Below are 13,242 nucleotides of genomic sequence, written 5' to 3'. Positions count from 1 at the left end.
TGGTTGTACCTACGCTTTGCAAAAGAATAGGGTGCAGCCTGCCGTGCCCGGGAAAAACGCCCACCCGTGGGGGCGGGTGCTGAAGGCGCCCGGTGGGAGAGCTTGTCGAGAGCGGTTTCCCGCTGATGCAGTTGGTCCACCATCTGCTCGACCTTCTCACCGAAAATGTTATCCCCCCGGCAAGGGACGTCAGCCAGTCTCTGCTGGGTGCGGTTGTCCAGGTCAGAGGCACGCAGCCATGAGAGCCTGCGCATCACTATACCTTGGGCCGCAGCACGAGATGCCACGTCACAGGTGTCAAAAATCCCCCTGGACAGGAACTTTCTGCACGCCTTCAGCTGCCTGACCACCTCCTGATAAGGCCTGGACTGCTCCGGCGGGAGCTTATCGACCAGGTCCGCCAGCTGTTGCACATTGGTCCGCATGTGGATGCTCATATAGAGCAGGTAAGATTGGATGCGGGTCACGAGCATGGAGGATTGGTAGGCCTTCCTCCCAAATGAGTCCAGAGTGCGAGACTCCCGCCCCGGGGGCGCCGAGGCGGTATCCCTCGAACTCCGTGCCCTCTTGAGAGCAGAATCCACGACCGCTGAGTCATGGGGCAACTGGGGCCGCATGAGCTCTGGGTCAGAGTGGATCCTGTACTGGGACTCTGCTTTCTTGGGAATGGTGGGATTAGTTAGTGGTCGCACCCAGTTCCGGAGCAGCGTCTCCTTCAGGACATTGTGCAGCGGTACCGTGGAGGACTCTCTAGGTGGTGATGGATAGTCGAGGACCTCGAGCATCTCGGCCCTCGGCTCTTCCACAGAGACCACGGGAAAGGGAATGCTTATAGACATATCCCGCACAAAGGAGGCAAAGGAGAGACTCTCAGGAGGTGAGAGCTTCCTCTCCGGTGACGGCGTGGGGTCCGAGGGAAGGCCCGTAGACTCCTCTGAGGAGAAATATCTCGGGTCCTCCTCTTCCCCCCACGAGTCCTCATCCTCGGTATCGGACATTAGCTCATGTAGCTGCGTCCGGTACCGGGCCCGGCTCGACGTCGAGGCACCGAGGTCTCGGTGTCGTCGAGCGGTGGACTCCCGCGCCGGCGGGGACGGAGCTCCCTCCATCGACGTCGACGGGGACTCCACCTGCGTGGCTGTCGAGACCGGCACCGCAAGCGGCGGCGGTGTCGACTGCCCCGGCGCCGGGCTAGAGCTCGCCGGCGCCACAGTCATCGGCGCCGAGGGCGCAAGCACCCCCGGCGCCGGCACAGCCTGGCGCATCAGCCCTTCCAGGATCCCCGGAAGGATGGCTCTGAGGCACTCGTCCAGGCCCGCTGCCGGGAAAGGCGGTGGGGCCGGTAAGGGTGTCGGTGCCGGAAGCTGCTGGGGGCCAGGAGACGGCACCGAGGTGCCGGAACCCCGACGCGTCGGTACCTCCACCACCGACGGAGATCTCTCCTCTCTGCGATGACGCTTCGGCGTCGACTCCTCTTCAGGGTGCACCGAGGGCTCCCGGTGACGGCGCTTCTTGTCTTTTTTCCGGTGCACGTCACCGGTGCCGGAGGGCATGGAGGAGGAGGAGGTCGATCCCCCTCGGTCTCGGGGTACCGGGTCCGACAGGGTTCGGTCCCGTGGCTCACGAGTTGAGGGAGTGACCGGGGCCGACTGCCCACGCGGTCTCTCTACCCCACTCTCGCCGGCGGACCGGCGGGCCGACGGGACCTGTTCTCCTGGGGTCGCTGCCATCGGTGCCGATGTCTCGGGCATCGATACCGGTACCGAAGAACCGGTCTTCGATACCGATGCCGTCGAGGTCGACGTCGAGGGGCCGGCGCAAGTTCCAAAAAGACGGTCCCGCAGAACTTGCCTCGCAACCTGAGTCCGTTTCCGGAGACCGAGACACAAAACGCACGACTTGAGATTGTGCTCCGGCCCGAGGCACTGGAGGCACCAAGCGTGGGTGTCGGTCTGCGAGATCGGCCGGCCGCAGCGACCACACTTTTTAAATCCACTCGGGACCTTCGAGGACATCGACGGAAAAATCGCGTCGGCGAAGTCAAAGTCGGCAATGGTGGCCAAAATCACACCACGAAAACTGAAACCGACCGAGCGGCCACTAGGCCGCAACGAGGCGTCCCCGCTAGAAAGCGAGGGAAAAGAAGGAGCGCGTGCTCCACACGCGCAAAATTCTTTTTTTTTTTTTTTTTTTTAATAAAAAGAGAAAGAAGAAGAAGAAGAGGCCGAACAGGCCAAAAGCGACGATCCGCGTAAACGCGGTCGAAAAAATCCGGCGGCTGAAACGAGAGAGAGGGGAAAACACAACTCTCTCAGTCGCGGAAAAAAAGTAACTGGCGGGAGCGGTCGCGCACGGGCGGGAAGACGGCCGCGCATGCGCGGTGGGCGTGCCCTGCGTGTCGACCGTCCCGCGAAGCTTATTTCCGGTTGGTGGGGGCTGCCGCGGACGTCACCCAGTCGTGAGAACAAGCAGCCTGCTTGTCCTCGGAGAAAAACAAAGATCATTTTAAAGAGAATGCTTACCCACTATCAGTGAAGAGGAACTCCAAATGTGTCATATAAACTTCCCAAAGTGAAACATTATAACGTTGAGCGAGTGAGAGAGAAATTTTATATACATGTTCTTCCAGGGTCCTTGATTTGAAAATGGGTGTAAAAATTGAAGAGAGAAAACATATTCAAATGTTTGACAATAAAACAGCATTATATTATTATATAGCTTATCATGTCTTCAAATTTACCATGCAGCATAACATTTTCTCACATATTAACTTTTGCTTTATTTTTTGAGAGCAAATCTTATTGAGGGTCACCTAATTTCTCAAGGTATATGCATAAATTTTATCAATTTTGACAGAGAAAAAAATATGCACATACTTTCCATTCAAAAATTACCCTACAGAAAGTATACATATACACATTTATACCTACTATTTACAATGCACAAATTTCCCAGCTTATTTCAGGTGCATATTTCCCCAACTCCGTCCCCAAGAATGTGTCTGCTCAGCTTGGGTAAAATATGTGTATACAAACTTTGGGCCCTGTTTAAGAAGGTATGCTAGCGGTTTTAGTGCACGCTAATGCTAGAGACACCCTTCAAAGTCAGTGGCCCAACAACCCCCCCCCCCCCCCCCCTCCGACCCCAATACAGGTCCAAAATGTGAAGAAGCAACTTTCCAAGCACCATCCTTCTAGGCCCTGTTCCCTGTATCAATAAACCTGAGGGCCGGCCCCACCCCTTAGATCTAGACTCACCTTGATGGTCTAGGAGGAATCCGAAACGCAAACCAAAACAGTTTGTTGCTCTATCAAATGTAATGTGGAACTGTTGAACACACTTCAAATCCAAATAATAGAGAAAATAAAGACCTCAAAACACAAAGCATCTGGCACATGACCTGCTTCGTCTTAAGTGGGCAACAGTCCTATCATTGGTCATAAAATAATTCCACTGTTCCAACTTAATCATGTTTTAGCTTTTGAAAATGTTAACCCCCCTGTTTACTACGTCCACTTTGAATGGGCTGTGTCGGCATTGCTGCACAGCTTAATAAATGGGGGAGTGGGGGGGAGTCTTTTCAAATCTGTTTTTCAAATTTTTCATATTGACAACCTAAGAGCCACAGTATAGAAGTGTACTTTCCCCCAGAAGCAGCTTTTATTGGTAAAACAGGAACCTGTTGGGAACAATTTGCTTGGAAAGTCTCTCTGGTGGCAAGAAGAGTCTGCTCAACACACAAGCTAAGTGATCTTGAAATATACCGACATTAATTTTTACAGTTGGGGGACCTTTCCATGGTGACACCCAGATTATAGTAGTGTGAGAACTGTTGACACATTTTGTTAAAAATTTAAAAAGACTAAATTTCCAAAGGCTAAAAACTGATTAAGCAGGAACATTGGAGTTCTTTAATGACCAGTGATAGGACTGTTGCCTACCTAAGATCAAGCAGGCCGTGTGGTGGCAGCTCTCTGTTTTGAGTTCTTTATTCTCCAGTTATTTGGATTTGATTAAGTATGTTCAACAGGTCCACATAAACAGCAAAACAAAGGGAGAAGTCCAGAATGCCACAAGAAACATCTAAAAACAAACAAATAGTGGAGTAAAAACATTTTAAAAGGTGTGCAAATAAAGGTTGATTTTATTTGCATACCTTTTAAGGTAAAATTATGTATAATCATACCTGATAATTTTCTTTCCATTAATCATAGCTGATCAATCCATAGACTGGTGGGTTGTGTCCATCTACCAGCAGGTGGAGATAGAGAGCAAACTTTTGCCTCCCTATATGTGGTCATCTGCTGCCGGAAACTCCTCAGTATGTCGATATCAAAGCTCCATCCGCAGGACTCAGCACTTAGAGAATTACACCCACGAAGGGACACTCTGCCCAGCTCACCACCGCCGAAACGGGGGAGGGGAATTAACCCAGCTCATCCCCACACAAGTGGGGGAGGGGAATCCGTCCAGCTCATCCCCGCGGAGCGGGGGAGGGACACCACCCCGCCGATGCGGGGGGATCTGGCTTATCCTGCAACCGCAACCGCGGGAGGAGCTGACTGACCCTAACACCGCCGAAGCGGGAGGGGTACAAAGCTGCCCTACAGCCGCACGAAGCGGGAGGGAGTGCCGGCAGAATTTTAAGTCTCAATCCAGCCCCGTAAAACGGAGGGGAGAGGAATGCAGCAGCTCACTGTAACACAAACTCGTCTCAACTCTTGAAGAATCCAAGTGAAGGAAGAACTTGAACACGAAGTCTTTCTGAAGTAACTGAAGACTAAACTTGAACCTGAAATGCAACCAGAATAAAAACAGTACAGATATCTGGGAGGGGCTATGGATTGATCAGCTATGATTAATGGAAAGAAAATTATCAGGTATGATTATACATAATTTTACCTTCCATATCATCAAGCTGATCAATCCATAGACTGGTGGGATGTACCGAAGCAGAACTCACCCAGGGCGGGACATAGAAATCCCTGACCTCAACACTGAAGCTCCAAACCGGGCCTCCGCCCGTGCAGCCACAGTCAAACGGTAATGCTTGGAGAATGTATGAGCCGAAGCCCAAGTTGCCGCCTTGCATATCTCTCCTAAGGAGACGGATCCGGCCTCTGCCATCGAGGCCGCCTGAGCTCTCGTGGAGTGAGCCTTCAGCTGGATAGGCGGAACCTTCCCCGCGGCCACATAAGCCGCTGCAATGGCTTCCTTGACCCATCTTGCCACTGTAGGCTTAGCAGCCTGCAGACCCTTACGAGGACCTGCAAACAGGACAAACAGATGATCCGATTTCCGGAAATCATTGGTCACTTCCAAGTATCTGATGATGACTCGTCTCACATCCAGAAATTTAAGAGCAGAGTACTCCTCTGGGTAGTCCTCCCTACGAAAGGAAGGGAGACAGAGCTGCTGATTCACATGGAAGCGAGAAACAATCTTGGGCAGGAAGGAAGGCACTGTGCGAATAGTCACTCCTGCCTCAGTGAACTGCAGAAAAGGCTCTCGACATGAGAGCGCCTGGAGCTCGGAAACTCTTCTGGCTGAAGTGATAGCCACCAAAAAGACTGCTTTCAACGTCAGGTCTTTCAGAGATGCCCTCGACAAGGGTTCAAAAGGCGGCTTCTGCAATGCTCTTAGCACCAGGTTGAGATTCCACGCAGGCACCACTGAGTGCAGAGGAGGGCGCAGGTGATTAACTCCCTTGAGAAAGCGCACCACATCCGGCTGCGAAGCCAGGGAAGCACCCTTCAGGCGGCCCCTGAAGCAAGCCAGAGCCGCTACCTGGACTTTAAGGGAACTGAGCGACAGGCCTTTCTCCAGACCTTCTTGCAGGAACGCCAACACTGAAGAAATTGGAGCAGTGAAGGGAGAAAGTGAGCCTGCTTCACACCACGCTGCAAAGATACGCCAAACCCTGGCGTAAGCAGTAGAAGTAGAGCGCTTCCTCGCTCTCAGCATAGTGGCGATGACCTTGTCTGAGAAGCCCTTCTTCCTCAGACGCTGCCGCTCAATAGCCAGGCCGTAAGACCAAAGGGGGAGGGATCCTCCATCACCACGGGACCCTGATGTAACAGGCCCTGTTCCACTGGCAGACGCAGAGGATCGTCCACTGAGAGCCTGATCAAGTCCGCATACCAGGGACGCCTGGGCCAATCCGGACCCACCAGGATTACCCTGCCGGGATGCTTTGCCACCCGGTCTAGCACCCTGCCCAACATGGGCCAGGGCGGGAACACATAGAGGAGCTCTTGTGTCGGCCACTGTTGGAGAAGAGCATCTACTCCCAGGGATCGAGGGTCCCGTCCTCTGCTGAAGAAGCGCGGCACTTGGCCGATGACGCCATCAGATCTAGGCTCGGCTGGCCCCAGCGCTTCGTGATGTCCAAGAACGCCTGAGCAGATAGCTGCCACTCTCCGGGCTCCAAGGTATGGCGACTGAGAAAGTCCGCCTTGACATTCATGACTCCGGCAATGTGGGCCGCTGAAAGCTGCTCCAGGTTCGCTTCCGCCCACTGGTAAAGACACATAGCCTCCTTGGCTAGAGGGGCGCTCTTGGTACCTCCCTGGCGGTTGACATAGGCCACAGCCGTGGCATTGTCCGACAGTACCCGTACAGGCTTCCACACCAGTACCGGGATGAACTCCAAAAGCGCCAACCAAATGGCTCTGAGTTCCAGGAGGTTGATAGACCACTTTGCCTCTGCAGGAGACCAGAGCCCCTGCGCTGTCCTTCCCAAGCAGTGGGCTCCCCAGCCCGACAAAGAGGCGTCCGTCGTGACGACCATCCACTCTGGGGTCACCAGAGGCATTCCCGCAGACAATTTGTCTGTCTGCATCCACCAGCTCAGCGCCTTGCGCACTGCTGGGTCCAAGGGAAGTCGCACAGCATAATCCTCCGACATCGGAGTCCAGCGCTGCAGCAAGGAGTGTTGAAGTGGTCTCATATGAGCCCTGGCCAAGGGCACTACTTCCATCGTGGCCGTCATAGAGCCCAACAGCTGCACATAGTCCCAAGCCCGAAGAGGAGAGGCTCCCAGGAACTGGTCCACCTGAGCCTGAAGTTTGACAATCCGATTGTCTGGCAGGAACACTCTGCCCACTTGGGTGTCGAATCGAACTCCCAGGTACTCCAGGGACTGAGTTGGGCGCAGCTGGCTCTTCTCCCAGTTGATGATCCATCCCAGGGAGCTCAAAAGAGCAACTACCCGGTCCACAGCTTTGCCGCACTCTGCATAAGAGGGGGCTCGGATCAACCAGTCGTCCAGATAAGGATGGACTTGTACCCCTTCCTTTCGTAGGAAGGCCGCGATGACCACCATTACTTTGGAAGAGGTCCGCGGAGCAGTAGCCAACCCGAATGGGAGGGCTCTGAACTGGAAGTGTCGTCCCAGGACTGCAAAACGCAGAAAGCGTTGATGAGGAGGCCAGATGGGAATATGCAGGTACGCTTCCTTGATGTCCAAGGAAGCCAAGAACTCTCCTGCCTTCACTGCCGCTATAACAGAGCGGAGAGTCTCCATGCGAAAGTGCCGCACTTTCAAGGCCCGATTGACCCCTTTGAGGTCGAGGATAGGCCGGACAGAACCTCCTTTCTTTGGTACCACAAAGTAAATGGAGTAACGTCCCTTGCCAAGCTGACTTTCTGGCACAGGAACGACCGCACCCAGGCGGATCAGATTGTCCAAGGTCTGCTGCACTGCCACAGCTTTGACCGGAGACTTGCAGGGAGAGAGTACAAACCCGTCTTTTAAGGGTCGGCAGAACTCTAGCTTGTAGCCGTCTCTGATGACTTCCAGCACCCACGCGTCTGAAGTTATTGTGGTCCACTCGCCCAGAAACGAGGACAGCCGTCCTCCAATCTGCACTGGGGCGTGGACCAAGGCCCCGTCATTGGGTACGAGACCCTGGGGGAGGACCGGAGTGAGCACCTCCGGGACGGCGGTCTCTGCGAAAGGAATGCTGCTTGGGGGAGAAATTCCTCTTGAAGGAAGAGGGGGCAGAGGAACCGACTTGCCCGGGCGGTACCGACGGGCTTCCTGCAACCGTCCTCTGGAGGTACCGGGACGAGTACTAGCCCGAGCCCTGACCTCTGGTAATTTCTTGCCCTTAGACGTGCCGAGATCGGTCACGATTTTGTCCAGCTCGACCCCAAAGAGCAGCTTGCCTTTAAAAGGCAATCTAGCCAGGCGGGATATAGAGGCGTGGTCAGCAGACCAATCTTTCAGCCAAAGCCACCGCCGCGCAGAGATTGTCTGAGCCATGCCTTTAGCTGAGGCCCTCAAGACATCATACAGCAAGTCTGCCAAATAGGCTAAGCCCGATTCCAGGGCCGGCCAATCAGCCCTCAAGGAATGATCCGAGGGGGAAGCCCGCTGCACCATAGTCAGGCACGCCCTGGCCACATAGGAGCCGCAAACTGAGGCCTGCAAACTTAAAGCAGCCACCTCAAAGGACGACCTTAAGGCCGCCTCCAATCTTCTGTCTTGGGCGTCCTTTAGGGCCGTGCCACCTTCCACCGGCAACGCCGTTTTCTTAGTCACCGCAGTGATTAAAGAATCCACGGTAGGCCACAGATAGGCCTCACGTTCACTCACAGCCAAAGGATAGAGGCGGGACATAGCCCTAGCCACTTTAAGGCTCGCTTCTGGGACATCCCATTGAGCCGAAATTAAGATGTGCATGGCATCATGCACGTGGAAGGTTCTAGGCGGGCGCTTCGTCCCCAGCATAATGGCAGAGCCAACAGGGGCTGAGGGAGAGACGTCCTCTGGAGAGGAAATCTTCAAAGTGTCCATGGCCTGTAACAACAGGTTGGGCAAATCCTCTGGGCTAAAAAGCCGCGCTGCAGAGGGGTCATCCGCTCCATCCGAGCGGGGATCCGTCTCCTCCAAGGAATCCGCAAAGGACCGTTGGGAGACCTCAGACACGCTGCCCTCATCTACATCGGAGGAGAGAAAGTCCTCCAAGGCCTGGGAATCAACCCGAGGGCGTTTACCTCTGGGAACCTCAACCTCTTTACCAGACGAGGGAGCAGGGGCAGCGTTTTGCATGAGGAAAGCCTGATGCAGCAGCAAAACAAACTCGGGGGAGAAACCCCCCAGACTGTGCACTTCCGCAGCCTGGGCAACAGCCCTAGACGCACCCTCAACCGGCGCTCGCAAGAGCGGGGGAGAGACATGCTGCGCATCCAAAATGGCGTCCGGCGCGACACTCCATGAAGGAGCCGCGCGGGAAGAACGGCGCTTAACTTTAGCCGCTTTTGTGCCGTCGCCCAAATTAAGGGCGTTCATGGCATTAATGTCTCCAACCTCAAGGGCGGCCCACGAAGAAGCCGTCCGAGCCGCGTGGCCGGCCAAGATGGCGGAGGCGAGGAGCGGGGGATGGCCGTTTATGGCGGGAAAAACCGCCACGCCGGAGGAAGGACCGGGACATTCATCGGTCACGAAACTGTCACCCAACAAGAGCGAATCAGGCTGTAAGACCCCCGCATCCCCTCTAGAAGCGCTCAAGCGATCCGGGGAGCGACCCTTTGCGCCCTCCGACGCCATATGCCACGAGGAGAAGAATCGGGGAACCCCCTGCCCGCTATAAAAAGGTAAAAATTACCTGCTGTCCGCTCCGAGCTGTAACGAACTGGTGTCCCAGTGAGTAGCTGCAATGAACGTTTAAATAAACGTCGAAATAAACGCCTTTAAGGACGTTTAAATTTTTTTTTTTTTTTTTTTTAACGGAGCCAGCGGGAGGGGGGAGAAAAGGAGGGACCTGGCACCACCAGGTTTGCACTTGCTCAAAAGAGCCCTCAACCCCAGGCACTCAACAAAACCTAAAGATTAGGCTTGGAGGCCTAGCCAGAGCTGCTGCTGTGTGTGACCACCACCTGCTGAGATAGAGAACATACTGGGGAGTTTCCGGCAGCAGATGACCACATATAGGGAGGCAAAAGTTTGCTCTCTATCTCCACCTGCTGGTAGATGGACACAACCCACCAGTCTATGGATTGATCAGCTTGATGATATGGAATGTGTGTTTACTCTGCTCTTTGTTTCTGAGGGCTGCCCCCTCTCCCAACACCTCTCCTAGTTTTCAGACCCAGAGGACACTGAGCCAAGAGACATTCTCAATTGCTCCCACTCTGCTGGCTCCTTCCATAAAATGGCTGCAACTGACCCATACCGCTAGAAGCCAAACTGTCATTCTGATACAGGTAGCCACCCAAAGTAGGAGTAAGGGGTGGGACTATGCCTGACCTCTGTCCCCTGGAACCCTTGGGTAAGTTGGGGTCCTGAAGACAGTAGTAAACAGTATGGCTACCCTTAAGATTCACTGATGTAAAAAGTAGGGCCTACAGAGGTGTTTGGCCCCATGTCAGGGCTGGGCGGAAGTTGCAGTGGCCTCTGGCCCACCTGCAACCAAGAGTGCAAGGAAGCCAGTGATTCTGGGTATGAGTAGCCACCACTGTGCAACTGCCTTTTTTTTTTTTTCAAGGAGCTCTGAAAAAGTAACAATCTCAAGATGTTTAGCTATTTTATTTGTGAAAACGGGCCCATAAATCCACATTCACATTCTTTTTGAGATTTTTGACATTAATGACCTGATTTTTTTTGTTACATTTGTACCCCACGCTTTCCCACTCATGGCAGGCTCAATGCGGCTTACATGGTGCAATGGAGGGTTAGGTGACTTGCCCAGAGTCACAAGGAGCTGCCTGTGCCTGAAGTGGGAATTGAACTCAGTTCCTCAGTTCCCCAGGACCAAAGTCCACCACCCTAACCACTAGGCCACTCCTCCACTCCAATTATTTGCATGATTTTCCATTATAGTAGTTCATTAGTGACAAATTTAAGTACCGTAAACTTTTGAGCATAAGTTTTACTACCTCTAAGTGTACTTTGTGAAGTGACACCACAAAAATGCACTTTCTGTAAAAACAGTGCATACCACCTCTGATTTGTCATTTATTATAGTTTCCAAGCATTTTCATGTTCACTTTAAGAAGACATGAGGCCCAATAAAAAGAACCATAAAATAACAAACAAAATAAAAAATGAGGAAACAAAAAAAAAAAAATCAAGATTCTGTTTTTCACTAAACTTCTAAAAGACCAGAGCAGCAGGTCTGCTGGTATTATTTTTGCAGTTTGTACCTTCCTTTCACACTATTTCATTCCTTGTATTTCTAAAGTTACTTTCCTTAAAAGTGTAACTTTCATTATGCTCAGGGTCCTTGAATATATAGTATTTCATTCCAGAGATTAGCACTTACTACTTTATTTTATATTTATTCAATTTACCTATGACAAAGCAGTTTACATATATACAGGTACTTATTTTGTACCTGGGGCAATGGAGGGTTAGGTGACTTGCCCAGAGTCACAAGGAGCTGCAGTGGGAACTGAACCCAGTTCCCCAGGATCAAAGGCCACTGCACTAACCACTAGACTACTCCTCCACAGTGCCCCCCCATATTAGCTCTGGGCCCACCCAAAATCTCAGGTCTGGCTACGCCACTGGTTATGACTCATAAAAGATGTAATTCACACCACAAAACTTAATCAAGGATTTACATGGAAATCACGGAACAAAAAAAAAAGGTCTGACAACTGGGTAACCCTCAACAAACGAAACTGCTTTTTCCTCTTTTGGATGGTTTTCAAAGGTATTGGGAAACATCTTAATTCAGCATTTTATAAAAGCAGAATCTTTAGCTTTAGCATAGGATGAGGGTAAAAGGGGATTAACTTAGAAATACTATTTTAATGAAAGGGCGGTGGGATTCATGAAGCATCCTCCTGGTGGAGAAGGTGTAAACGAAAACTAGAGCTGTAGTTTGATTAAAATGTTTAATTGCAATTAATTCAATGATTACGCTTTTTGATCATGATCAATTACGCAATTAAACCTTTTGATCGTGCGATTAAAGGCAAGACATATCCAGCAGTCCATGGGGGAGGGGGACACATTACCTCTCCCTTAATTTAGTGGGATTCAAGAAAGGTTTGCCTAACTTCCTAAAATAAAAGTCCATAAACCATTATTAAGGTGGACTTGGGAAAAATCCACTGCTTATTTCTAGGAAAAGCAGCATAAAATGAATTATACTGTTTTGGGATTTTGCCAGGTACTTGTAACCTGGATTGGCCACTGTTAGAAACAGGATGCTGGGCTTGATAAACCTTCTGTCTGTCCCGGTATGGCAAAACTTATGTTCTTATGTTTCCTCCTCCCCACACATATTAGATACCATACCTTTGACTGGTGGGGGGGTTGTTGATGACCCGCTAGGCAAAGAAATGCATTGCCAAAGTTGCCACCTTCCTCCTTGTGCTGCCGCAGAAGGGAGGAAGTCAGCGGGGTGCCTCCAGCACAAACTACACATGCTTGGAAAGTGCAAGCATTGGTGGCTGGAGGCACCTTGCTGACTTCCTTGCTCCTTAGGCAGTATGAGGAGGAAGGGAGTAATTCAAGCAGTGGATTTCTTTGGCTGGTGGGGTTTCAGCTACCCCACCAGCCATTCAACAGGTACCACAGCACTGGGGGTAGCCTGAGCCCATTCTCTCTCTCATGTGCTCCCCTGTGCCTTCACTAATTAATTCATTCTCCCTCTCTCTCATGTGGCCCCCTGTGCCTTCTCCAATTTTCTCTTCATGTGCCCCCCCCCCCCGTGCCTTCACTCAATTCTCTTTCGCTCTCTCTCTCTCTCTCTATGTGCCCTCCCTGTGTCTTCACCCACTCTCTCTCACTCATGTGCCCCTCTGTGCCTTCGCCCATTCTCTCTTTCACTCATGTGCTCCCCCGTGCCTTCACCCATTCTCTCTCATGTGCCCCCCTGTGCCTTCACCCATTCTATCTTCATGTGCCCCCCGTGCCGTCACTCAATTCTCTTTCGTTCTCTCTCTCTCATGTGCCCTCCCTATGTCTTCACCCACTCTCTCTCTCACTCGTGCCCCTCTGTACCTTTGCCCATTCTCTCTCTCTCTCATGTGTTCCCCTTGCCTTCACACTTTCTCACTTTTTAATTGTACTTAAATTTTAAAATTGTGATTAATACATTAATTATTAATCGCAGTCCAGGAGGGGAGAGATGCCGTACCAACCGTGCGAGTGGGCGGGGGATGGCACTGAAAGATTAACGTGCAGCCCTAATGAAAACCATATCTGAATTCAAGAAAGCTTGGGACAATTATATAGGGCCTCTAAGGGAGTGAAAGGGAGAGTAGATGACATGGATGGGCAGACAG

The 13,242-nt window shown here is 51.9% G+C and overlaps 1 protein-coding gene across 1 annotated transcript in view; it reads right to left on the bottom strand.

Moving 5' to 3' along the window:
* The window catches only part of NBAS (NBAS subunit of NRZ tethering complex), an 892,343-nt gene that overhangs the window by 339,503 nt on the left and 539,598 nt on the right, over window positions 1-13,242 (bottom strand). The window contains exon 42 of the mRNA XM_030198850.1: window positions 2,523-2,633. Coding sequence (XP_030054710.1) covers window positions 2,523-2,633 — 111 coding nt within the window. The remainder of the gene's footprint in view (window positions 1-2,522; window positions 2,634-13,242) is intronic.

This window comes from Microcaecilia unicolor, chromosome 3, assembly GCF_901765095.1.
Source record: "Microcaecilia unicolor chromosome 3, aMicUni1.1, whole genome shotgun sequence".
Lineage (NCBI taxonomy): Eukaryota > Metazoa > Chordata > Amphibia > Gymnophiona > Siphonopidae > Microcaecilia > Microcaecilia unicolor.
Note: the sequence above shows the minus strand (reverse complement) of the source record. Positions and strands in the feature narration are given on the sequence as shown.